Below are 25,284 nucleotides of genomic sequence, written 5' to 3'. Positions count from 1 at the left end.
GTGAGCGCGGCTAAGTCACGGGGCGACAGGTCTCATCGGGAAGAGGCCGCAGGCGGCACAAAACACCCGAAACGCTGCCCCGGCCCCGCCAGCGCCCCGCAGCCCGACGCACTTGCCCCCGGTCGCCCCCGGCCCAACCCGGCCTGGCGCTTGCGCAGCGGCGCGCCCGCCCCCCCCCGTAAACAGCGCCGTCACGTGAGCGGCCGGGCCCGGCGCGGCGCCGCTCGCCTGACGCCGCGGGGGCGCGCCTACGGGGCAGCGGGCACGCGGCCGGCACCGCGAGCCGAGCCAGGCCAGGCCGGGCCGGGCGGGACCACTGGGGCCGGGGAGGGGAAGCCCGCGCGCACCCCCGCTCCCACAGGCCGCGGGCCTGCGCGAGCCGCCCCCTCTCCCTCACGGCGCGGCCGCCGCGTCCTTCCTCCGCGGCTCCGGGGCAGCGCTGGGCAGCGGAGCGGGGTGAGTTACCGCCACCGGGCCGCGCTGCGGCAGGTAAAGGGGGAGGACGGGAGGGGGCGAAAGGGCCCGCCGCGTTGCGCGGCTTCGCCCTGCCTTCGCCAGGCGGCCGGGCTGGGCCGGGTCGGGCCTGCCGCGGCGGTGGCGGGGCCGCGGCCTGTCTCGGCCTGGCCTGGCGGCGGGGCCCAGCGCGGCGGGTCGGCCCGGGTGGGACGGGGCCTGCTTCCGCCGCGGCGCTGCCGGCACGGGCTGGGCGCGGAGGCGGTGCCGCCGGCGGCCCTTGTGCGGAGACGGCCCGCGGTCTGGCTGCGGGCCTGAGGGGCGCTCCGCGGCCGAGCCCCCGCCGCTCCCTGTCGCCCGGGCGCGGCCCCGCGGCGTCGGCGCTGACCTTGCGGAGGGTGCGCCCCGCAGACCCAGGGCTGGCCGAGTCCCGGGCTCCTCGCCCTGCCACCTGACATGGCGCTGTGACCACGGCCGCTGCGGCGGCCTCTGCCGTACCCCCACCCCGGCGTCCGTGCGCGATCTTGCCGCAGGCTCCCTGCCCGGAGCCGTGCTGCTGCTGACTTTACCGCACCGCCTTCCCTGCCGCGCGTTTACTGGGTCTTGCCCCTTCTTAGCGGTGCTTGTCCCTTGCGACCTCGTGAGCCGCTGATGGCTTCTTGCCCCATACAAACCTGAGGAACAAACCCCAATTTAGACCTTGCTGTTCTTCCTGCTATTGGTGTGACCTGTTCGGGCTCCTCCTCCCGTCTGTCAAACTTAGCATCATCAACAACTTCTGTGTTTAACTCTTGTGTATAGTACCCACTGTAGGAAGTCCAGGAGAAAACGTGGTCATCGGCTGTACTCTGGGGATTCAGTGGCCTGGTGGTATTTCCAGGTCCTGTTCTTGGATGAGATGCTCTTTCTGAGGCAGTGCGTCCTCGCTTCTTGTTTGCTACTGGAATGCAAATAATTAATATCTATGAGACTTTGGAAGAGCCATTACTCATGTGATTGTGAGTGTGCTTTTTATATGGTCTGCACAATGGAGACCAGTTACAGTTACGAGGTGGGGGTTTGGAAGAAAAGCGCTCTGTGCAGTGTAGGTTGAGTTAGTAGAAATAGCCTGTAGAATGAAGCATAAAAGTGAGGAAGGAAAGACAGGAGCATGGGGTGACAACAGCTGTACCCTGCAAACTGTAGCTGTGGTGGTGTCTTTTATGTATCTGTTAATCCATTATGTAATTTCTATACAATGGCTTTTATAAAAATTGATGCTAGCAAACAGTAGAAATACTATAGCATTAAATGTAAGGATGGTAAACATAACAGCATCTCTTTAACACCACTATTTCATGGTTTGTTTCACTTAATAAATCAATGTAGTAAGGTTTAAGAGACAGTAAGGGAGATCTTGAAAACCTGGATTTTGTATTTCTTGGAATAATTTAACTTTGAGTCGTGTTTACATTTAGTGTGTAGGCCACAGTGAAACTGCTGGTCAGCACTCTTTTGCTTTATCAAGTAGCTTCTGCTTTTAATTTCTATAGTTAGCTTTAAAGATCATACATATAAATATGGAGTTCTGAACACACCTGTCAGCTGTCATTGCCTGTTGCTCAGTCATTCAGTTTTTATGTGCATTTTACGTTTGCAAACCCTCAGGAATTTCAAAGAACTGAAAGGGCACCTAACTACCAACCATGTAGGCTAGATTTAATTCAATACAGTGAACTAAAGTAATTCAACACAGTGATGTGTTTCTAAGAAAGCAAAAGCTCGAAAAAGCCTGTAATTTTTATATGCCATACTTCTGTGACCTCCTCTTTTTAGAAGGCTTTGTTCTACCTCTTGGATTAAATACTACTCATGTTGTGCAAAGAGCTGAGCTGATGTATGCTGCATAACATTTTTTTTAGTTTTTTTTTTTAAGGGAAGTTTGTATTTTAAAAAAATTAATTTTCCCTGGTCAACTTAAATACAGTTAAATCCAAGTCTTAAAAATACTAAGGGGTGCTAATTTATTTGTAGGAAATAATAAACTTTCTATTTTATATAAATATTATTCAGTCATATTATGTCAGAAACTTTTTTTTATCGCAAGGGAATACTTTTGAAAGGTAATATTATGAAGTAGCAGTGGCAAAGCCCACTAAATTGGTATATTAGTGTTCATTATATAGCAGCAAAAAGTGAAAAATACAGACAGCTTGTGACATCTGCCTGAATGGTGCCAATATTAGCTACATGATGGATGGTATATTTCTGTGGAAAACTTCACGAGGCTTAGTCATTAAGCTTCTAACTATTTCTGAAAAAAAAAACCCCAGACCAGCCCCACCCTAATTCTAATGTGTTTCCAGATGAATAATTATCAGAGAGATGCTGACAAATTCAAAAGGTATTACAAATGAAATTAGTCTTTCTGGGGTGACTCACAAATAATCGATGTAACCAGTTACACAGCTTAACATTTATACTGTGTTTAAGTTGGAAATACTTGAAACAGTTCTTGAGGAACTTGAGGATGAAAATGAGCTGAAGAACATAGCAGTAGTGATGGAAAAATAATCTGTTCTTTTTTCTTTTCAGGGAAGCGCCTCTTGGTAGTGAGCTTACAAATTCTAGACATACATGCAGTGATGGAGGGAGAGATTAATAAAATTATGTATAATCTTTGATTATGCTTAATTTTTGTGGGATTTAAGGGTATTCATTGATGTGACTGTCCAGCAAAGGAAAACAGTGTACTTTACAAAAAACATTTGTAAGATTTCACAATGTAAAGAAAATTTCATGAAAGAACAGAATTTACAAATGCAGCGCTATGTGCCTCTTCTAGCTGTGAAGTGAGGGTGAGGAATGTTTCAGGTGTTTTTTGTTTGCTTTTTTTTTTTTAAAGAAGAGGTTCAGAAGATAACTGTTAGGTTGAGTTTCTGTAATACAACAGTTTGATCTTGTGTGATTAAGAAAAGGTTTCTTTTACTAATTTACATTTCTTTTGTCTTCTAATTAAATTCTTTGTTTGAAGTTTACTTTTTTTCCCTGTTCACTGAAATGAGGTACAGGTTTGGCTGGTGAATAATTCTTTTCAGTAGTGAAGGTTTAATAAAGAAAATAGCTTGAGCTGCCTGTCCTTCTTCAAACACCATGATAGTAAGTAGTAAGGGATCTGCTGTATCAGTGAGGGGAGCAGCGTATACCTTCAGATTATAGATAGATTTTGGGATGTGGTTATCGGTTAATATATCAGACTATTGAGATTTCAGTAGCAGGGTGATAAGGTTTGGGTCGGTTGAGGTCTGAAGACTTTATGGTAAGGGAAACACAAAAATAGTACGGAAGAGATGGTTAAGAATGTTCAGATGTGAAATGCTCAGATTTACATTTCTTGTTCTTTGTTCTGTGGCAGGGCTTTGGTTTTGGTGCCATTAGATCTTTAATCTTAAATGAGGGATTAAAATAATAAATAGGAGATTTTTGTAAGGGAGCAGATGGCATATGGTTTCTTATGGGTTGATGTTTCTGACGTACAGCTTTGTTTGGTGTACCTGGGCCTCCTTTACAGGAATATTGATGCATCAAATTAACCTGTTGAGTGTGTTTTGCTGTTAGGTCTTTGACAGTGTTCTGTTTGATAGGAGGTGGGTGAACAAGAATGAGTGTAACTAAATTTGACCTAAGGCCGAAGTTCAGCAAACCATATTCCATCCAAGTGTTGTATCCTTTTTTTGAAAAAGGACACTGACATTTTCTTTGACAGTTTCAAACACTTTTTTGTGGCCACATTGCAATTCATGTGCTCATAAATAGAATTGGTTGTCCTGTCAAAAATGTTTTGTCAGTTAAGTTAATCTTGAAGACTGTCCTAGATGATGGGATTTGAGCTAATGTGAACCAAAAAAAGTGCATTGATGTGAAAGTTGTAAAGCTGAGGTTTTCTTGCCAACTCTGCCACTGATGCACTCCCTGGTATTGATTTCCTTTTTTATCCCATGATGTGTTTATTTGGCCAAAATTTGTTACTACAGAGGACCCGGGTCTCGGTTCTGGCTTTTGGTGCTGTAATATTCATAAATGTAAGAATGAATGCAGGTTTTAGTGCTTAAAACACACAGACACATGACAGCTTGGCATTAAGTTTCAGTTAGGTCCTTGTGACCTTAAACTTTAAGGTTTTGTGTAGGTTGAAGGGGGTTGATGGTAGTAAAACTTGCCTGTGCTCAGCATCAGTGCTTTCAAGCAGCATTGATTGGTAGATGGGCGATAAGTGTCAAGGTATCAGTGAGCACGTGGATGATCCCACATCACACCTCCAGTGAACAAAAATAGACATTTGATACCTTGAACATTCTTTTTAAGTACAGTAGTTACCAGAAGACTCAAGCAAAGGATATTTTTTTTTTTAACTGCCTGTGGCATTAGTTGATTTCATGTCAGTTAAGGTGCAGGTTCAATCCGAAAACTGAAAAAAATTTTTCAGTTACTGTTACTGCCACAGAGGAATCAAGTAATAAGTGCTGAGTCAGCTTTCCCTGTTTGTTTTGACATGTAAAGTGCTATTCATCCAAGTAGCTCTCTTCCTTTAGTGTACTTCTCTGACCAGTGTTTATTACTATTTGACAAAATAAATATAATGCAGTTTTTTATGGAGTCTGTTACTGTCATGCAATTTATGGAGTCTATCATGACTAGTCCGTGCTTTCAGTCATTTGGTGTGTGCAAGCTGAAGGAAGGTGTTTACAGAACAGACCAAATCTTCTGTTTTGAGTGTTGCAATGTTTCCAACACAGTCCAGTCAGTAATGATTTACAAAAGATTTTAAAAGCTCTAGACAGATTCAGTGAATTGGAAGCAACAAACACTATTCAGGAAAGTACATAAATGGGATGGAAAGAATAGTGATGTTACTCTGTCTTCACTAGCTTCAGATTCACTGGCTCAGGTGGGTCAATAAAGTAGATAGGATCTTCAACATCTAGTGTTTTGAGTATCTTAAATAAGCAGCTTGAGCTTTTTTCCTTTCTGTGGTTAGGTTCCTTCAGTTTTTTCCCCCCTTTGTTCCCAATTTAGGCATTTTTTTTCTGGTTAAATTTCTTTATAGAAATATTTTATTTTTCTGAAGTCCAACTTCTGAGGACTTTAGTAAACCAGATTTCTTCTGAATGACAATCATTAAACATACAGGAACTGCTGTTTTATATTCTTAAGTTAAAATCCAAGCTAATTTATGAAAGTCAAAGTTAAAATGTAAACTAATGAATGAAAGTCACCCCCTGGGCAGAGAGAGGAGGAGGAGACAAAGTAATTGCAGTGAATGTTATTTAAAAGTGTGAAACCTAACTTTTGCTTAGTAAAATAGATGGTGTAGGAATACTGTTAAAACTGAATAAAACACATAGAAAATAATAACTTATAAAGACAAATACATCTAATGAAAATTCAAATATGTAGTTGGAAAAATCAAACACTTGCATATACCTGGTGTTTAAGGGAGTCTTAATTTAGAATGCAGTCAAAGACAGATCGTGCTTGGCTTGTACCTCAGCTAAGAAGCACTCAGGATTTCTAGTGGTATGTACAATTTGTGATTGTCTCTGCTTGAGGCAAATTTTAGATAAGATGGTAGTGACATGCTGAAGCAGTTGAATATCTCCACTAAACTGTTTTGCTCTGTTCCAATAAGAAAATAATACAACACAGACAGAGGTATTTTTTGCCTCTTTTACAGGTAAACTAAACAGTGAGAAACCTTAAAGATGTACAGTATTTCTTGTCCAGCTATTAGTCTTCCTTGCCCTCTAGGATTGGTTTGAAGGGATATGCTTGTTTGAGATTTCAGTTTCTTTCCTTAGCAAGTGATCATTCTCACTATTTATCATTTTAATTTTGAAAAGTCATTTAGAGCTGCTGGAGATGTATTGATAAAGTAGCAAATGGGGACAAGATAAAAATCTGTCATCAGATCCTATGGCATGTTTATTTCATACCAATCTTTGTTGGGATTTGAGGCAATATTGTGACATACCTAACTTAATGCAACAGCTGAAGAAACGAGTTTTTTAAGCTGGAGGACTTGGACTGAAAAGGAAAATGATGTTGAGAGCATGAGGAGATTTTATGGGTAAACACAATGTGGGAGAAATTCTGGAAGTCATGTTTAACTGACATGCTTCTTTAACAGGGTCATTTTTAGTGATGGATCACTTGATGAAATATTTTTGGTTGGTGTGTTTCTTCTCTGAGTACCTATTTTTGCGGGGGGCAGGGGCTGACTTGAACAAATCGGTTTCAAAACTGTAGGATAAATGTACTTTTGTTCAAGGAATTGAGGAGAACACTCTCTATTCCTTTAGCTTTTCTTGATGGTCAGATTGCATTGCACCCACACTCCTCTATCTTGCTGTGCTGTGCCCTGTAGCAGTCTCAGTTGACACCCTGATGTTCTAGGAGCCAGCAGGTGGGAGAGTTTTCATCTGTTCAGACTGAACCTGTCTGAGACTACCTCCTGTCATTTGCTTCTTTGCCTTCTTCCTGAATGCTCTGCTCCTCTTGTCACTGGTTTTCCGTACATGAGACTTTGTATTCTGTTGCTTCTGATTAACTACTCAGTGGGAACACTTGAGTTACTGCACTATGGGAGTACACGGGGTATGTGCACTTTTGCTGTGAGTGATGCCAAGCCACTGGCCTTCAGAGTTCAAGTCGAGGACACAGCTGTGTTCAAGGGGAACAACAGATTCCTTCTCTGACCAGTTTGAGTTGCCTTTCGAAATAAGTGACCATTAAAAACTCAACTGTGGTTTCACCTACACCTCTGGCTATTTTTCCTGGTGTTCAGAGTGTTACAAATGTAAAATAAACTGTTGAAAACTCATGCGTTGTAGGCATTGTGTAAGGGAAGAATATTTTTTTGTTTGTAGCAACTGTTTCTAACAGTTGGCTGTCTAGCAAGAAGTGTATCTTCCATTGTTAGTCCCACAGATTCTACACTTCATGTCACAGTTAAATTAGTAGTGCTAGAAAAAACTTCCTGAACTTGGTACTGTACAAGTTATGCAAAGAACTGAACAGTAGTTTCTTGAACCAGCTAAACCAAAACTTTGATTTCACGTGCTTTACTAGGATAACCTCTCTGTTTCAAAAATTGTAGAACAAATTTTGTTGTCGTAGGATTTTTATGCAAAACTACCTTGTTTATATTCTTGCAGTGACATTTTGATGCAAAATTTGGATAGAACTTATACTTGATCATAGACTCATGCTCCAGAAATAAAACTTTTGATGAAATTCCTCTTGAATTTTCTCTGCTAGATAGTTAGGTGTTGTTGAAGGTGGCTGTGACCATTGCATGTATAGTTGCTTTGACAGTTATTCTACAGTGTTTTTAGTGTTCCGAGTGGCTGCATGGTAGTCTTGCAAAACTGGAGACATTCTTTTTTCATGACATTGCTGAAGACAGAGATTATTTTTTTTTTAATTTCTCAGCAGTGATTTTTGTAGCAAGAGGTAGTATTTTGCTCAAGCTTTGCTACTTAACACTGCTCTTAATGAAGTGGTCAGCATTGCTTTGGTAACAGCAATGTTTGAGCAACAATTATTTAAATGTTCCCTTCATATCCATAAAAAATCCTGAGATACATTATTGTAAACGTGTTCAATGCCCCTGCCACTCTTTAATTTTGAATATAGAAGGTTTCTTACAGTAATTTACGAGGGTTCTATTGCAGTGTCATTGGCACGTTTTAGTGTCAGGCTCCACCATTATTTTATTCTGTGTCTGTTACTCCAGTGCTTGTGTGATGCCAATACAAAAAAACCTGCCATTACAGGAAGGTTTAAAGTACTGGATTGGGGCAGTTATAATTATTTTCTTACTTTGAGCCACTGCAGCTCTTGTATTTTATTCTGTATAGTATCAGACTGTTGTAACCACACGGCATAATAAAAATAAATTATACAGTGCAGTGTAGCACTTCCTCCAATAATTTGCTGTTTTATCTGTTGCCACATTTGGAAATGTTGACAACTCTGAAAAGAACGTGGAGTGCTATAGTTGCTAGTTAGTATGGTGTATATGTAGATGCACTGCATTGCTTGATAAAAATAGTCCATGTTTGGTGAGGGAGCTTTCAAATTATAGCACCTGCTGCTGTGTGAGTTTGTTACTTACTTAGTAAATACACCTGATTTAGCCTTTCTTGCTGGTTGTTTGCTCAGTAGGACATTGAGTATTGAACTGTTTTGTCAGTTAGCTTGTAGATACTGTAGACATGTTCTGCAGAGGCATAGTGCCATACCTGACCATTGCTTTTGTTTTCTTTTCTTCTGAGCTGCCCTATGGCAGAAGGGAGAAAGATTGCCATGTTTTCAAAAAGGCAAAACAAAATGAAAAAGGTTACATGCTCACCTATAGTTTTTGTAAATTTGTGAAATTGAATAAATTGCATAAATAGGTTTGAAATTGTAGCTGAACTCTTACATGCGTATGGCTAGGATTTTCCCCATTGATTACTAACAGAAATGTGCTGTAAATGTGAGCATACTTACAGTTCTAGTAAGCATGAGTAGGTACTGGATTTATTCAGTGTCAGGTTGCTGGAACAGGGATCTGGAAACTAATTCAAGCACTACAAACTCTGTCTCACTTCTCCTTTTCCTTTAATTAATGTGTTTCTTAAAAAAAAATCCTGTCTCGTGTGTGGGAGGATGATGATGAAGGAAGGAGCACAAGAGAATGTATGTCCTTTTTCTGTTTCCAAAAAGGTGAACAGCTTTGCGTGTGCCAAAACTGGTGTCTCCCACGTTTTCCTGTATGCCAAATTAAGCCAGGCACTACACTGCACTACTTCATTTTCCTTGCCTCCATGACCATATTTATTATAATTATCTCTCTTCACTCTTAAGTATACGCTTACACTAAACTTCTGAAGAAACAATTTGTCGACTTTTTTTTTTTTACATTCTTTTGTGGAGTTATATGTTCTTATGAGTTGAATCTCTGCTGCAATAGTTGCGCTTCTGCTGTATTGCAAAGAAGTGATCTAGAAAATAAGGAATCGCTTCTTGTAAAATGTTGGTACCATCTCCGAATACAATTCCTTAAGTTTAGGTAAAACTTCAAAACTGAAGTTTATAAAAGGTTTCTGGCCATTTTGAAGCCAGCTTAGAATTCTCATATACTTGATTGAAGTCAGATTTTCATATAAAATGTCTGTAATTTTATTGAATGTAATGATAGGTGAAAAATAATAGGGATAAGGCCTTGCTGCCTAAAAATAGTTACTTGCTATGAAGTACTTGGTAGTTCCTCTGTAAATGGAAATACAGCCCTTCTCAGGTTTGGGCCTGGTATGGCAGGCTCCTTTCACTGATGTTAGTGGAAGCTGATCTCACATTTTTACATTTAAAGGTGAAGAGAGATGTGCGCTTGCAGTGCTGCTAACCAGGTTTGCTTGTTCTTCATTCCCCCTTCCCTCTGGTATCCCGCCCCTTGGGTTGGTTAAGGTTTAAACAAGTTTTAGAAAGGAGGTGTTTCATATACCTGTGTTATACACACTCTGTAGAAGTGGCATCACACTGATGCTGATAGCAGAGTTTATATTAACTTAGCATGGAATTTCTTTTAAAAACAGTAAGTTAGAGATTTGATTTTTAGATATGCAGTGGGCCATACTGAGGCCTAAGCAGGTGTGGGTTTTTTTTTTTTTTTTTGGTTACAATTCTAAAATACCTTAAGCATTCTTTATAAAACAGAACAGCCAAAAATTTGCTGGTTTCTTAGGTGTTTTACAATTTGTAGCTTATTTTCTTATGGTATTTTTCTTGTCTTTCTATAGGGCTGAAAGACACACAGGAGTCTTCATGGATATAGTTGATACATTTAACCATTTAATTCCTACTGAACACTTAGATGATGCCCTATTTCTAGGATCCAACCTGGAGAATGAAGTCTGTGAGGATTTTAGTACAAGTCAAAATGTCTTAGAGGATTCGCTGAAGAACATGCTCAGCGATAAGGATCCTATGCTAGGATCTGCAAGTGCCCAGTTCTGTTTGCCTGTTTTGGATAGCAATGATCCCAATTTCCAGATGCCTTGTTCAACAGGTAAATCTTATGATTTTTTAAGATTACAATTTAAAATACAGTTATACTCTAGTACCAACCCTTTTTTTGTAATGTAGAAATAATAATTTGGGATTTCTGTCTCCTTCCTGCCCTTTTTGTTGCACTGCTTGCATGCCTGGCATGTAAACTGTGCAGTTCTTTTTAACTTTGTTGCATAACAGTAGAGGAAGGCTTCTAATCTGGATCAGAAGTAATTTAGACTTTGTCTTGAGTACTTGCAAATTATTCCCAATTGAAGGTATGATTTGTTTAGTGTAAGTGCTGTGCCTCATCAGTGAAGTTGCTAGTTGTTTTCAAGAAATGTAGTGTTCTGCAGTAGCAACAGAAGCATGAGAGTTGCACAAATGACTGCTCTGACCTCAGGGTTATTCTGTTAGCGCTAGGCCTTCCTGCTACTGAGCTGATACCAGATTCTAGACGTTTTGCTTTGGTTGGCTTCAAACAAAACCTTGGAATCTTAATACAATTTTGTTGCTGTTTGGAAACACCTACTTTGGAACCAATTTAGAGCAGAGTTTTAAATAAAAAATAATCTTAGGGGTTGTGGAATAGTTTTGGAAGATAACAAAAAAGGTGATCCAGTCCCTAAAATTATTTATATTGATGAGTAGTTGGAATAATTACACTGAATTTGATGTAAGAGCCAAAGATATACTCTGTGCTTAATTTTTTATTTCACTTGAAGTTAATAATAAATCTTTTAGCTTCATTACTGAAAAAGTGTTGTAATGCAAATAACTTTGATTATATCATTATTTTTTTTAATGAACTTTATGAACATTGAAAATCCTACCACTTTCCTAATACAATGTGTATTTTGTTTCTACTAACAGACGAAATTTTCACCTTCAGTAAATTAAATGGTCTTACAATATGGAAAATCATAAATCGAAGGTGATACTGAGTGACGTGATAAAAATGTGAACTACAAAGCCAAAACAAGATATTTGATCTTTTTACCTCTTTAGTGAAACATTATTTGAGGCCATCCTTAATGTTTTTCTTTATTCTTGCTTTAGTCTGTATCCTTACACATTTTTGTCTGGATCCCACAAAACAAAAAACATTGCTCTTAATGTGCATAAAGCTGTACAGTGTACACAGCTAAACTAAATTCCTCCTCTAAATTTTCTCCTTATTTCCAGTAAAACGGTGGTGCAGATTCTTGTTTCACACTGCATCCTGTGCATCATTCAGTAAACCTCTACTGCATCTGAAATTTTTGAATTAACTCATAGGGTACAACTGGATATTTTAAAAGTTACAGAGAGACTTTTGGGGGCTTTTTGGCACATACTTCTTCTAAAAAGTGATCAGCAGTGCAATAATTCGTACTATTGGTAGTTAAATAATGACAGTTAATTTTTAAGGTCTGTTAAAATAAGTGAGCTAAGTCATTTACTTGGGGCTACTATTTCAGGTTGTCTGCAGACTAAGGGAATAAAAACTAATTGTATTTATGCTGAGATCATGAGTTTAATGTTTTGTTTTAAAATCAGAAAGCAAGAGCAGAGCCATGCTTCAGTAAGTAAATTAAAACATGCAATTTGGAATTAATATAGTAGGTATCCGAAAGCACATGAAATATTTTTGGTGTTGCTTGTTCTTTATAGATCTTAATAAGAACTGTCCTTATTCTGGGATGATGGTAGGACTGCAGTACGTATTTATAGTTTTTTAGTTGAGAAAAACAATTATCAATTAGAAGCAAAGTTACTTTGCTTGTCTTTATTCCTTGAGTACTCATATAGCTTGTGATTTATTTGATTTGTCTGAGACTGTTAGTGATCTAACACAGTTTACATAGTCTGCTGGTAAGAATGTAGTGAGTCGTGCAAGATGATAGTACCCTTGGTAAGAATTACCCATACTGTTTTTTCCAGACAGTATGTGTGAAAGCTCATCTCTATCCCAACATCAGTTTGTCTAAGAAAAGAGAAAAAAGCATAACTCTCCCCAAAAAACTTACTGTAATTACATCCTTAGAGTTACACTGTTGGTGTGCCATGTAGAATGATGGTTTGCTGTATTCTGATCCTGAGTAGGATCTCACTGTGAATTTATTCTGTAGTGCATTAAGCAGTATGGCAACAGAATGGTTAGTTATTGGCTCTTCACTTAAACTTTCACTAGGGTTAGAAGTGTACCTAGGAAAATATATTTTCAGTAAGGTTTTACTAGGTTTAGGTACACTTGTTGTTATCTATTTATGTTGAGCAGGGCAAGACCTAGGAAGTACTGAAATGGTAGATGGTGGTTTTTCTTACACTCTTGATTTCATTCCTGAGGAAAAGAGTTCATTTTTTCCAGAGGCACAAATTTATTTAGCACAATTTATTTTAGACCTTCAAATAGTATTTTGCATAACCCATGCCTAGACCACATAACAGTTTAAGAAAAGGAGCAAAATGCTTGTGAAAATTAGTTCAGAGAGTCAGCAAAGGACAGATTTATCATGTTTGCTGCTCCATGAATAACTTGAACATTGGTTGTGGTTTAATCTTGGCTGGCGACTAAGCCCCACACAGCTGCTCAGTCGCTCCCCCCACAGTGGGATGGGAGAGAGGACTGGAAGAGTAAAAGTATGAAAACTCCTGGGTTGAGATAAAGACAAAATAGGTAAAGCAAAAGCCACAGACGCAAGCGAAGCAAAGCAAGGAGTGCATTCACTACTTCCCATGGGCAGGCAGGTGTTCAGCCATCCCCAGGAAAGCAGGGCTCCAGCATGCGTAACGGTTACTCGAGAAGACAAACACCATAAGTCTGAATGTCCCCCCTTCCTCCTCCTTCTTCCACCTTATATATGCTCAGCACAATGTCATATGGTATGAAATATCCCTGTAGCTAGTTGGGGTCAGCTGTTCTGGCTGTGTCCCCTCCCACTTTCCCCATGCCCCTCCAGCCCTCATGCTAGCAGGGCCCAAGAAACCGAGAAGTCCTTGTTAACTTATAACCATCACCCAGCAACAACCAAAACCATCCGTGTGCTGTCAGCATTGTTCTCACACCAAATCCAAAACACAGCACTGCACCAGCTACTAAGAAGAAAATTAACTCTGGCCCAGCTGAAACCAGGTCCTGTCCAGTTTTCAAAGTGGTAAAGATTTCATGCTACAGCTTATTTGATTGTTGTGAGCAAGCTGAAGAGATAGAAGTGAAAATAGTTGGACTGAGGAGGTGATTTGGCTAAAATGGTATTAGGTCTCAGAGAAAATGGAGGAGCAGAAGGCATGGCTCACCGATACTACTTTGAAGGCCTGGTCTGAGCAGAGTTCAAGAGTATTTGTAAGCCTATGCACAAATCAAGATACTATCTTTATATGTATTCAACCTAAAGAACTTGCACCCTGTTCTAAATAAGAAATTTATTGCGTGAACCTGAGTACACGTGAGTGGCGGAAGCTTTGAGAAAGGCTTTTTTCAGGCCTGCTTACTCACATACCAGATTTCTCAGGATTGTGACAACATTTTTGCTTGCTTACTTTGGAGATCAGGCCTTTTTATCGATGAACCCATTCTCTCTTGCTTTTAAGTTGGTTTTGAGTGTGGGTTTGTTTGCTGCTCTTTTTCTTACTGCTGCATTGACATTAGTTCTTGCTGGGCGTTATTTACAGGCCTAACCCAGTGTTATTACTAATCGACATTGCATCTGCATTGCTCAGCTTTAAGGTTTGTATTGCACATCATTCAACATGAACTAAGCTTTTTGTTAATACTAAGCCTTTTTTATGGTGTATTACTAATAATTTGACTGTATGGGATGGATACTGGTAGGCAGTCAGTTTTATGTCCTTTGAACAGTTCAAGTACTTGTTTGTAAGGCAGAAACACGTAGATTTTTGTGAGTTGAAGTTTGATTTCCAGTCATTGCTTGTTAGAGGCATCTATCCAGAAAATGCAAGCTTTGTAAATTGGATTATAAATGCTTCTCTTGGGGAGGATAGTAGCATAGAATCATAAAATTGTTTGGGTTGGAAGGGACCTTTAATGGTCATGTAGTCCAACCCCCCTGCAGTGAGCAGGGACATCTTCAACTAGATCAGGTTGCTCAGAGCCCCATCCAACCTGACTTTGAATGTTTCCAGGGATGGAGCATCCACCACCTCTCTGGGAAACTTGTTCCAGTGTGTCACCCGTTCTCATTGTAATTTTTTTTTTCCTTCTGTCTAGTTTGAGTCTAGACTTTTTTAGTTTAAAACCATTACCCCTTGTCCTATTGCAACAGACCCTGCTAAAAAGTCTGTCCCCATCTTTTTTTATAAGCCTTGTTTAAGTGTTGAAAGGCCGCAAAAAAATCTCCCTGGAGCCTTTTCTTCTCCGGGACGAACAACTCCAACCCTCTCAGCCTTTCTTCATAGGAGAGGTGTTCCATCCCTCTTGATAACTTTAGTGGCCCTCCTTTGGACCTGCTGCAACAGGTCCATGTCTTTCCTGTGCTGAACGTCTTATTGTCAGCAGTACTGGTGTATGAGAAATAGCAAGGAGCATGAGAATAGCTGTCTGTTGCCTGTCTGTTCATAGGAAGAACTGTATCTGTACCAGAGACGTTCACGTCTTGTTCACAGACTCACTCACGGCCTGAGTTCGGTTTGTGCTGAATCTAAATAGTTTCTTCAGCTAGGTGACATGATTGGTCTTTGTCTACTCTGAGCTTGCTCTGTGATTGCCACTGAGTAATAGAATAGGGTTGTCTTGCTCAGCTTTGGTTGAACAGTTACATGTTTAGAGAAGACAGGATTCTTCAGGCGATCCTGATAATGGGTTTGAGCAGAGGTAGAAGTAACTTTTTATGACCCGCTTGGAAGCTGAAAAGGGTATGGGTCAAATTACAGATGTTGTGCTGAAATCCTTTTAGGATGCGTTTGTGAAGAGTGACTACTAACTGTAAAGGTAGTTGAGTTGCTGGTTTGTGGAGTCTGAACAAATTGCTGCTCTTATAGCACAGTTAGGAAGTTTTGGATTAGTACAAGCCATGCACAGGTCTTATTATTCACTGCAGCTCGTAGGAACTTGGTCATAATGGAGGCCTTTTACTGTCCTGAGGTAGGTATTAGCAGAAAGACCTAGCGTCGATAGTGGAAATTGATACAGCTGCTTGCTTTGCCGTTTAAGAGGACAGAATTTGACAAAATGAGACCTTCGAGAGTTAAATGAAACCCAAGTTGTTAAAACCATTAGGAGTGCCCCATATCAAGTTTTAGGGGTCTGTGTGCTTCTGTTCATCGGTGTGGTCAGGTGACTATTCTTCCAAGAACTGAGTGACCAACACAGGAGAGCAGATTATGTAGAACAGCTCTTGGGTGTCTTTAATGTTTAGGTGGTGTAGGTGGGTGTGGATATGTGCGTTTGGGGTTGCTTCCCCCCTTTGTGAGCAATTCTTTGATCAGAAATGGAAACGGTGGAGTTTAAGATAGGACATAACACTTGAGAGCAACACCTTTTTTCCACTTTGGATGGTACTCTAGTGATAAGTTTTCTACTTTGTTCTGTTATTTCTTGCTGGAAGACATGCTGGAAGTTTATCCGCTAATTTTATAAGCTTTAGAGCATAGAAGGTCAGACTGGTCACATGCCAGTGAAGGAAATAACCAGCATTCATACTAAATTGGTATTTCTCAGCTACCATGAATTCTGTAGCTATTCAGGATGTCATTTGCTGGGGCAGTTTGATTTATTATACAAGTAATAGAGGGAATGGAATTTGAATTTCATATCATCTGGAGACATTTCTGGATTTCATAATAAAATCAAACTTTGAACCTATTTAGTTTATTAGATATGTTTATCAAAATCAGATATTTTTCATAAATGATGAGGAAGACTGACCCAATGAGAGTGTACAAAGGCTGTTAGGGACATCTCTTTAATTGCCCTCTTTTTTCCTGTCCCTTTGGATTGCTGCTGGGAAAGTGTTTTCCCCCAAGTACAGTCTGTTCTTTCTAGTTTCAGGCTGTGTTTTCATGAGTACTGTTGAAAGCAGCACTACCTCTGCTGAAATCATGATCACCTATTGAATCTTTAGAGCAGGGGTTCTCAAACTTTTTAAGCAGAGGGCCGGCGTTGGGATGAAGTAGCAGGAGGTCATCTGCGGCTGCTTGGTTTCCCCCCCCCCCCCCCCCCCCCCCCAAACCCTGGTGGTGGGGGGCGGGGGGTTCTGTAAATACTGGGGGCCAGATGGAGGACTCTGGGGGGCCGCATCTGGCCCGCGGGCCGTAGTTCGAGGACCCCTGCTTTAGAGTCAAACCAATTGTTCTGACTACACATAGTGTTCTGTTTGGCAGGGTTAGCCATTTCAGGCTTTTTTCAATAAAGCCAAATGTACATGTATTTTTCCTCCTGCATGTGAAGTAATTCTGACTGTAACCTTCAGACTGCAACCCAAAATTGGGTATACAGTTGTTTCTCTCAGTTTTCTTACTACGTCATGCCATCCTTCCTCCAAGCCTGTCCATGTGAACAGTTGCACAGTGTCTTGTGACAAAGGTAGTAACTTCCGTGTATGAAATGTATGTATTGTGAACCTGGACTTTTTTTTTTTTATGCTTTTTTTCATGCTTTTCTGTTTGTAGGTAACAAGCAACCAGTTTTCCCCATTTTAGATCCTCCTGAAGACTTTAGTTATTTATTCCTTTGGCTCAATATTATAGATGGAGAGAACCTGGATCTGTAATAGGATTTGCAAGGCAGTTTATATATTTACAAATCACAGAGCTCATGTAAAGGCTCTTTTCTTAATAAAATAGCAATTTGATTTAATGTGCTTGGGATGATGCTGTGGTTTTACTTTGTTTTTGAAATTTGTGCTCTACTACTCTTTGATTTCCAAAGTAACAGGCTCCTGCGACTAACAAATCAGTGGGCCTGTGATGTAAATCCATCTTTTCTTAAAACGGGAATTCAGTCCTCTGTTAAGATACATGCTGTATTGTTTGTTAATCCTAATTGATTTTCACATGTTTTCATTCTAAAGACAGTAAAATTCCTGCTTTACAGTGTAAGAGTTTAGTGGAGAATGGGAGTAAATGTTTAGTTAGTATTTCACATGGTACTTAGTATGATTCTTTTCTTGCACTGGGCAGTCACTACAGGGTACTCTCAGGCAAATTTGCGGTTAAGCAGGTTACAGGCTTACAGGAAAACATCTGTAAAACAGTTTGAATTTGGTGTTTTCTTATGTAAGTTATATCATCAGTGACCTAATTTCTCTTGAAAATATTTTTTCTAACAAAGAACACTTTAAATTCTGTTTAATGAGCATATGTATCACAAATGTTACTAGGAAAAAGGTTTTCATATAAACTATACTATCTTAATTTACAGTCTTGAGACTTCATGATATTTTTCAGTATCAGTGTGTAAGTTTAATTGCTTTCTTAGAGTTTATTAGCTCTTCTTAAGGCTTACTGACATGTTAGTTACTGCTTTAGACTGTTACTGTTCTTTTCATTGAAGTATGATGTTAGGTTTCTTTGTTATCATCCACATATAACATAGCAGAAATTCTAAAATGTTCAACCATTCCCATGTAATTTGTGATGCATGTAGAAGTAAAATATGGAATCTGCCATGGACTTGCTCAGTCCTGCTGTTAGCATGATTCATGTGGACATAGCACTTACAATGTGTGGTTAGCAAAGAAAAAGAAAATCAGGGCTAATGCCTACAGAAAATAAATTTGTCTGCACTTGAGGTTTAACTTGCCCAGTGTGTCAAAACCCTGAATATTTCTGTCTGATTTTGCCTGATGATAATCAAGGGAAGACATATGTTAATGAAGATTTACAAATGTCAAAGATTTTGATGATGTTTTAGAAGTATTTTCTTCTCCTTCCCTCCTCTTCCGCCAGCAAGTAAGGCTTGTTTTCCTCAGTTTTACATTGCTGAAGAATTAAGAAAGTCATGCTTTTTTTTAAAGACATGGAATATTGTACTTTAAATTTACAATTAAACTATTTTTACTGTGTGTTATTCTACTATTGTATAACATATATAAAAATAAGTCGGTAGCATAGCACAGTAGTGTGGAAATTTAAATACAAGTAGTGGAGAGACTAAATGTTGATTTGAAGGCCAGTGTACCTCTTCCAGTATATGTTGAACGTGACTCTTATTTTCCTTATTTGCAGCTTGTTCAGTTTTACAGGGGTATACAACTTTATCTATTCTGATATGTGTTTTTCTTTATTTTTGTTTTTTTTTTTTTCTTTATCCTTCAGCCTTGAGTTTTATATTTATTACTGATGTAATCTTTAGATATTTGTTATTAAGATCACCTATATCTCTTTAGTTCTTTCTGGTTTTGCTTTTTTGGGTTTACTTTTCCCAATGCGGTTTCTCTACCTCCCCTTCTCTTTCATAATTTAATTTCCTAGTCTCCTCTGTACCTATTACTATTCTCTGTCACTTTTTCTCTTCCCAGCAGGGTCTGTGTCGAATGGTCCTCATCCAGGGGCCTCATGGGGCTGTACTAGCCGAGTTATAGCTCAGGTGGTTTGAAATTAGCAAGATTCTGTGCTTCAAATTCCTCTGTAAAATTAAAGCTACAGCACAGAGTCTTGTAAGTATGAAAATACTTTAATTCTAATATTTCAAACTGTCTGTCAATAGTAGACTGAATGTGTCCCTTTTGTTATTAATAAAGGAGGCTGTATAAATTCAATAACTTGAGCACAAACATAGTAAAACCCAAGGCTCTAATGGCAGCCCTGAAGTCTGCTCCAGAGCTGTTTCAGAAGTTGTCCAAGTAGTTGTTATTTGTCATGTTTTCAGTAGCTTGGTAGTTTAGATCTACACTGAAGAAGCGGGAGAGGGTCTGAAAGGAGTCTCTTTTGTCACAGCCTGTTCCTGAATACCAGTTCCACAGTTTGTAGGAAGACTTTTCAGTGAGAACACTAATACCAAAGTGCAGAGCTGTCAGGAGGACATAGTCTTTGAGAACATGAGAATGGGCAGCCAGAGTAAGGGTGAGGGTCCATCTGGTTCAGCTTTCCATCTTGGACAGTGACCAGTATTAGATACTTAGGGGAAAATAACAAGGCAGTTACAGTGCCATCTTTTTGCCATTGTGTTGTTTTCCCCAGTATGTAGCTTGTAGCAAATAAGTGATTAAGAAACATTTGGATGAGGGGAGTAAGACCAGCATTATCAGTCTTGTGCAGCTTGTGTCTGCTGTCTGTGTATATATGTACACACTCACAGGCATAAAGATTGCCATGTGGGCTGGAAAGCAAAAGTGGCCAGTAATTTCTGGAAGCACACCTTTCCTGTGAACTGATGTATACGATGCAGTAACTAAAAATTATGGTTAAAATAAATGAGTAAAAAAAGATAAATTGTCAGCTCAGGAAACTCCTAGCTTTTAGCTTCTGGTAGCAATCTAAGTATGAAAGTCCAGTGTCTGATTACCTGGTGCCAAGGTCAGCCTTCCTTAAGAGGCTGTTTAAAATCTTTCTAATACTTCAAAATTAACAATTTGCTTGGTTATGTTTGTGGTTTTTTTCTTTCTAAATTCTTCATGACAGGTGGTTGTGGATTGAATTACTGTCTTGATAGACTTGATTATTCTTCACTCTTTGGCTTTAGCAGTGTTTTACAACTTCCATTTTTTGTTATTTTAAAAGTATGCTCATTATTGTAGTGTCTTTACAAAAGCCTGATTTTTTTTTTTTTTAACTTGCAGTAGCGTCAGACTTGAAAAGGAGCAGGAATTGACAGGTTTTCTGAGGCTGTCTAAAAATTCTAACAATTTTGGATTTCTATTAACTTCTTATTTTGATTTCTAAGATAAAACTTATTTAAATTAATACATTTTAATAAGCAATTGTTAGAAATTTTTAGATACCTTAATTCTTTCATGTAAGTTGGTTTATTTTAAAAGTACTTCTAGGTAGGTAGGTGGGTGCCTGAATAGTGAAAAGTAGGCATAGTCATTTGTTTGGAGTCTGTGTTGTATTTGTCAGACCCTCCTACATGTTTTGTAAAATCAGTTGGGTGTTTGGCTTGATCTCACAAATTTTGCATCCCACAGGGACCAGGATTCATTAATCACACGTAGGGTCTTGGGATAGGAGAGGCTACCATTGCAGAACCAAACTTAGAGAAAGTGAGGAGAATTGCTGGTGCAGTGGCCTGACTGCCTTTTAGGAAACCTATTTTCAGGAGCAACCTCTGGGATCCTTCTCAGGTTGGTGGAGGATAGGAATTCAACAAAGAAAATGTTCTCTGACTGTCCTGGGAGACTAGTGCATGCTGCGCTCAGTGTTCTTCCCAAAAGGGGCTGCAGATGCAAATATGTGATGTTGGGTGGGACTTAGAGTTTTAAAATTGTATCCTGTGAGAAAACTGTGATTTTAAACTCTGCACTTCTGGATCAGCTCTTTCTGCTGTTTACCTTTCTTCACTTTTTCTTAGGTGGGAAGGGACAGTGAGGGACAGCTGATCCTCTAAGACTGGGGACCTTCCTGTGGCAAAAAAACAATAAAAATGTGAGTCCACCAAAAAGCTGTAAGGACTATCTACAGAAATTTTAAGCTTTGGGTGATAGCTTCTTCTACACTGAAACTGCCTCACATGGGAATTTTCTGTCTTGCCTTTCTTCATTTTCTCCCTCCTTTTGTTTGTTTTTAGATGGCCAATTTATTTTTCCCTGTCTCTTCCCCTGTCTTGTTCAGCATTACAGCTGCAACATTTTTTGATCATTTTAAGTTTTAGGCTCTGTATTGTTTGTTTGTTTTTTCCAGTTGTTGGTCTTGATGATATTATGGACGAAGGAGGAGTTAAAGAGAGTGGAAACGACACCATTGATGATGATGAGCTTGTATTACCTAACAGGAATTTGAGGAGCCGTTGTGAAGAAACATCAGTCACATCACCAAGAAAATCACCACGTTTAATGGCACAAGGTGATCATTCAATAGATGGTGTAGTTTGCACATTTTTATAATTCTACCCACCCCTCACCCCCAATTTATAAACTGAAAGTAAAGCTCTGCTGTTAGGTTGTGTGAATTCAAGTACAGACACTTCCTTTTTTATACACTGCAGCTAGAAGTCAGCATCCATAGGGGACTATTGAATTTTAATTCCTCTCTGATAAATGTTTGATGGCTTCCTTACAGGCTGTGGTCCTTAAACTAATTTTTGAGATTTTGATCCCTTTACCTGCATCAGATTAGCACTTAGTTCTTCACCAACAAAAACATAGTGGATTTGCAAACAGCATTGGAATGTTAAGTTAGCATGTCTCTTTATTTCAAATTAAAATTTGAAATCAATTTATTTTTGTGTGTTTTCTTTTTGTTTTAAATTAGGTTATAGTAATTGCCATCCTAAAGTCTTTCATCAAAATATTTCAATATGCTTAATATGTATTTTAGTCAAATATTTAAATTCTGTGTGGTAGCTAATTGATCATGGTTAGGGTTTTTCTAACTTGTTAAACTGGGGGTGTCATTGGCAGCTCTGCTTTTTCCCCCTTTAGAGTAAGCTGAGTTAAAAAGATAAAATTACTTAATAAGGAAGTCAGAATTTAAATAAGGGCCTGTGGTACGAAGCTGATGAATATGCTTTTTAAAAAGGCACTGGAATGGTTTCAAATTTTAGTTCAAAAAATGTAAGAAATGTCATTAAGTGAGAATGTGACTGGATCTCAGATTATATACTATGTTTTCTAAAAGCTTTGTAAGCTTCATAGCTATACTTCTAATGACAATATAACTTGTGCAATTTTTACCTGAGGTAGGAACATTTGAGTGGTAGAAAAGTAAAGTGGGTTTTGATTGTATTTTTTATTATCACTTCTATTTTATACATACTATTCAGAACTTTCATAGCCGTTGGAATAATGAGTTTTTACAACCCATCTGTGGCAGTGTAAAATTGAAATGCAAGTAGTTTATAACTTTTGAAGTAGATAGCTGGATTTGTTGGGGTTTTCGTTTTTGGTTTTGTTTTTGGAGGGAGTGTGTGTGTGTGTGTTGGGTTTTTTTGTGTTTTTTTTTCTCTTAAGTTCAGTAAACAACTACGTTTTAAGTTCTCTTCATGTCCAGTAAGCTAAATCAGCCTGAATCAGTTCTGTTCTAGGTAAGTCTTGTGTTTGCAAAAAAGGAGGATGCAGTATAGCTAAGACTTTTTCTTTTTTTTTCCCCCTTCCTAGAACCAGTGCGGAGTTTGCGACAGAGCACACTAGCCAAGCGTTCAAATGTTGCACCTGTTGTTAATACCAAGAAATCATCTGTAAAAAGTGGATCTGCTCCAAAATCAGGACAGAAACAAGAGAGAAGTCCAGCTAAAGAGACAGATGTTGCTGCACCCGTGAAAACAGAGCAGCCTAAAGAAGTTAGGCGTAGTACAAGACGATCGGGACAGACAGAAGGAACGTCAGCAGCAGTAACAGCATCCCAAAGTAATACAAAATGTCTTCCTGGTCCTGAAGAGGTGAATGAAATAAAGGCTGAAACCCTTGAGCAAGCAAAAGTTGAGGAAACATCCCAAGAGTTAAGTTGTGCTAATTTAGCAGGAGCCTGTTCTAATTCTCCTGGAGAAACAAAGGAAATAACAGAGGTTGCAACAAAGACTGAATCTGAGAATGTTGAGTCAGTTTGTTCGGTATCTGCCGCTAGTGAAACTACTGCAGTTAAAAATGAGGCAAATGATGTAATTGGTTCAACGGGCTCTGAAACTTCTTCAGAAAAGACTGAAAATAAAACAGAAGAATTAGAGAAGAAAACAGAAGAGCATGATCTGAGTGGGGTAGCTGGAAAAGCTGATGATCCATCTAGTGCTTGCGTGAATCCAAGTGAAATTTGTGACACCTTTTCAAATTTGTCCAGCTCTGTAGAAGGGGTTGATAGTGGTTTAGGTTCCCACAGTGTGGAAGTTTCTGATGAAAATAAATTGTCAGTAAAGGAATGCATAGCAGAATGTGTAGATGGTGATAAGGGAGTGGAGAAAACTGTAACTTCTTTTGAGAAACTATTGGACAGTCCAGAGTTTGATAATAAAGACTTAAAAAACAAAGATTTTACTTCTGCTGACCCAGGAAATAGCATTTTAGAAAGCAGTGTTCTTAGCCAAACAAGCCAAGATGTACAGCACCAGATCAGCAGTACTAAAGTAGAAGGCTCTGAGACATCAAAATTTCAGAATGATGATAAACAAGCTTGCATTTCATCAAAGTGTGAAAAGAATGTTAGGCCTGGGCATAGTAAATCTATGATACAGAATAAGCAAAATCTGACTGCAAGTACTCGACAGAAATCGGGTACACTGCAGCAAGAAATGCGTTCAAGAACAAGAGCTGGTCTTACTGTTTCAGGTCTTCACAGTCCATCTTCAGTAAGTTTGAAGCGGAATGCAGATGAGCAAGAGAGTCATCAGCATCCAAATAACCCAGTTAAAATTAGGAAGAAACAGTCTGATCTGGGTTTAAAAGCAAAGACCTGTGTTTCAGGGGTGACCATAAAAAAGCAGACCAATACAACGCTGAAGAAAATACCCCGAGGCCAGGCTTCTGGGCAAGTACAGAAGTCATCTGTTCAAAGAGCAAGTGAGAAGTCTCCTACTCATCAGAGCTGTTCTAAAGATACCCACCACTCCATGCACTCGTTATCAGGGCACGTTTCAAATCTTAGTCAGAAGCAAGCCCAGGGTCAGAAACACCAAATTGCAGCTGTGCTGAAAACAAATAGCTCCACAAAGGAAGAGGCAGAGACAAAAGATCCTCCTGTTGTAGAACATCTGAAGGAGGATGATAAAGAAAAAACCAAATCAAAAAGATTTGATAAGAACCTCCAACCTCGCCAGAGAAGAAGTAGCAAAAGTCTTTCACTTGATGAGCCTCCATTGTTCATTCCAGATAACATTTCAACTGTTAAACGTGAAGGCTTGGAACATAGCTTTGCTAATGAAGGCAAATATGTTTGGGTGCCCAACAAGCAGTGTGGCTTTTGCAAAAAGCCACATGGCAACAGGTGTGTGTAGCTTTGTCTCAGGAATTTATTGTTGGTCTCAGAAGATATATTTTTTTCCTCTCTTGCCAAATGTTTCATACTGTTGGTACCAAAACAAAAAGGCATAGCCTTATAATGGAAGTGTTTGTGTTATACTGTCAATTAATTTCCTTTGCATTCATACACTGGTTTTTGTCTTTTAGCTTGGGCATTAGAAATTAGAAACTAGTTCAGCCAAAATTTTTTTACTAGAAACGTGTTATGAGTACATTTTTTTGATGAATGTGTAATTCTGTTATAGTGTTAAATGTATACTTTTTTCATAGAACAGAAATAAGACTAAGATGTCCGTGTTCCAGATTGTTATTTCCTTCTTTCCAGAGACCTCTTAAATTGAAGGATCACCATCGACCAGAAAAATCAAATAGTTGTTTACATGTGACTTTTATCTGATAGAAGTGGGATTCTAATACATAGAGATTCAAGCTTTTTTTCAATTTGTATGATTGCTTGAGGCTTTCATGTAACCCGATTAATAAATTGGGGGGGGGTGTAGGAAGAACATTATTTTTGGGGAAAAAAAAAAAAAAAAAAAAAAAAAGATAAAACTTCCGTGTGGTCATATCTAAAATTGCCTTTAACTAAAGCTAATAATGGGGTTGCATCTGAAGTTGATGTTGTTGCTCTGTGACAGAAGTTCTTCTACACCGTAAGTGAACTGAAAAAGGCCACTCCATTCACTAATGTACTGTCAAGCCAAGAATAAGAATT

At 39.3% G+C, this 25,284-nt stretch overlaps 1 protein-coding gene across 5 annotated transcripts in view; it reads left to right on the top strand.

The window, feature by feature from the left end:
* Positions 1-247: 247 nt before the first annotated feature.
* Positions 248-25,284, top strand: part of PHF3 (PHD finger protein 3) — a 53,547-nt gene continuing 28,510 nt past the window's right edge. Inside the window, exons 1-4 of one of the 5 annotated variants that reach the window (XM_040598779.1) lie at positions 248-456; positions 10,275-10,543; positions 21,304-21,465; positions 22,719-24,534. In XM_040598779.1, the coding sequence (XP_040454713.1) occupies positions 10,300-10,543; positions 21,304-21,465; positions 22,719-24,534 (2,222 nt within the window). In that variant the 5' untranslated portion in view covers positions 248-456; positions 10,275-10,299. Of the gene's footprint in view, positions 457-10,274; positions 10,544-20,974; positions 21,049-21,303; positions 21,466-22,718; positions 24,535-25,284 lie in introns of those variants that run through there. The other 4 variants (XM_040598781.1, XM_040598780.1, XM_040598782.1 and 1 more) reach the window with 4 other exon arrangements.

Source organism: Falco naumanni, chromosome 6, assembly GCF_017639655.2.
Source record: "Falco naumanni isolate bFalNau1 chromosome 6, bFalNau1.pat, whole genome shotgun sequence".
NCBI lineage: Eukaryota > Metazoa > Chordata > Aves > Falconiformes > Falconidae > Falco > Falco naumanni.
Note: the sequence above shows the minus strand (reverse complement) of the source record. Positions and strands in the feature narration are given on the sequence as shown.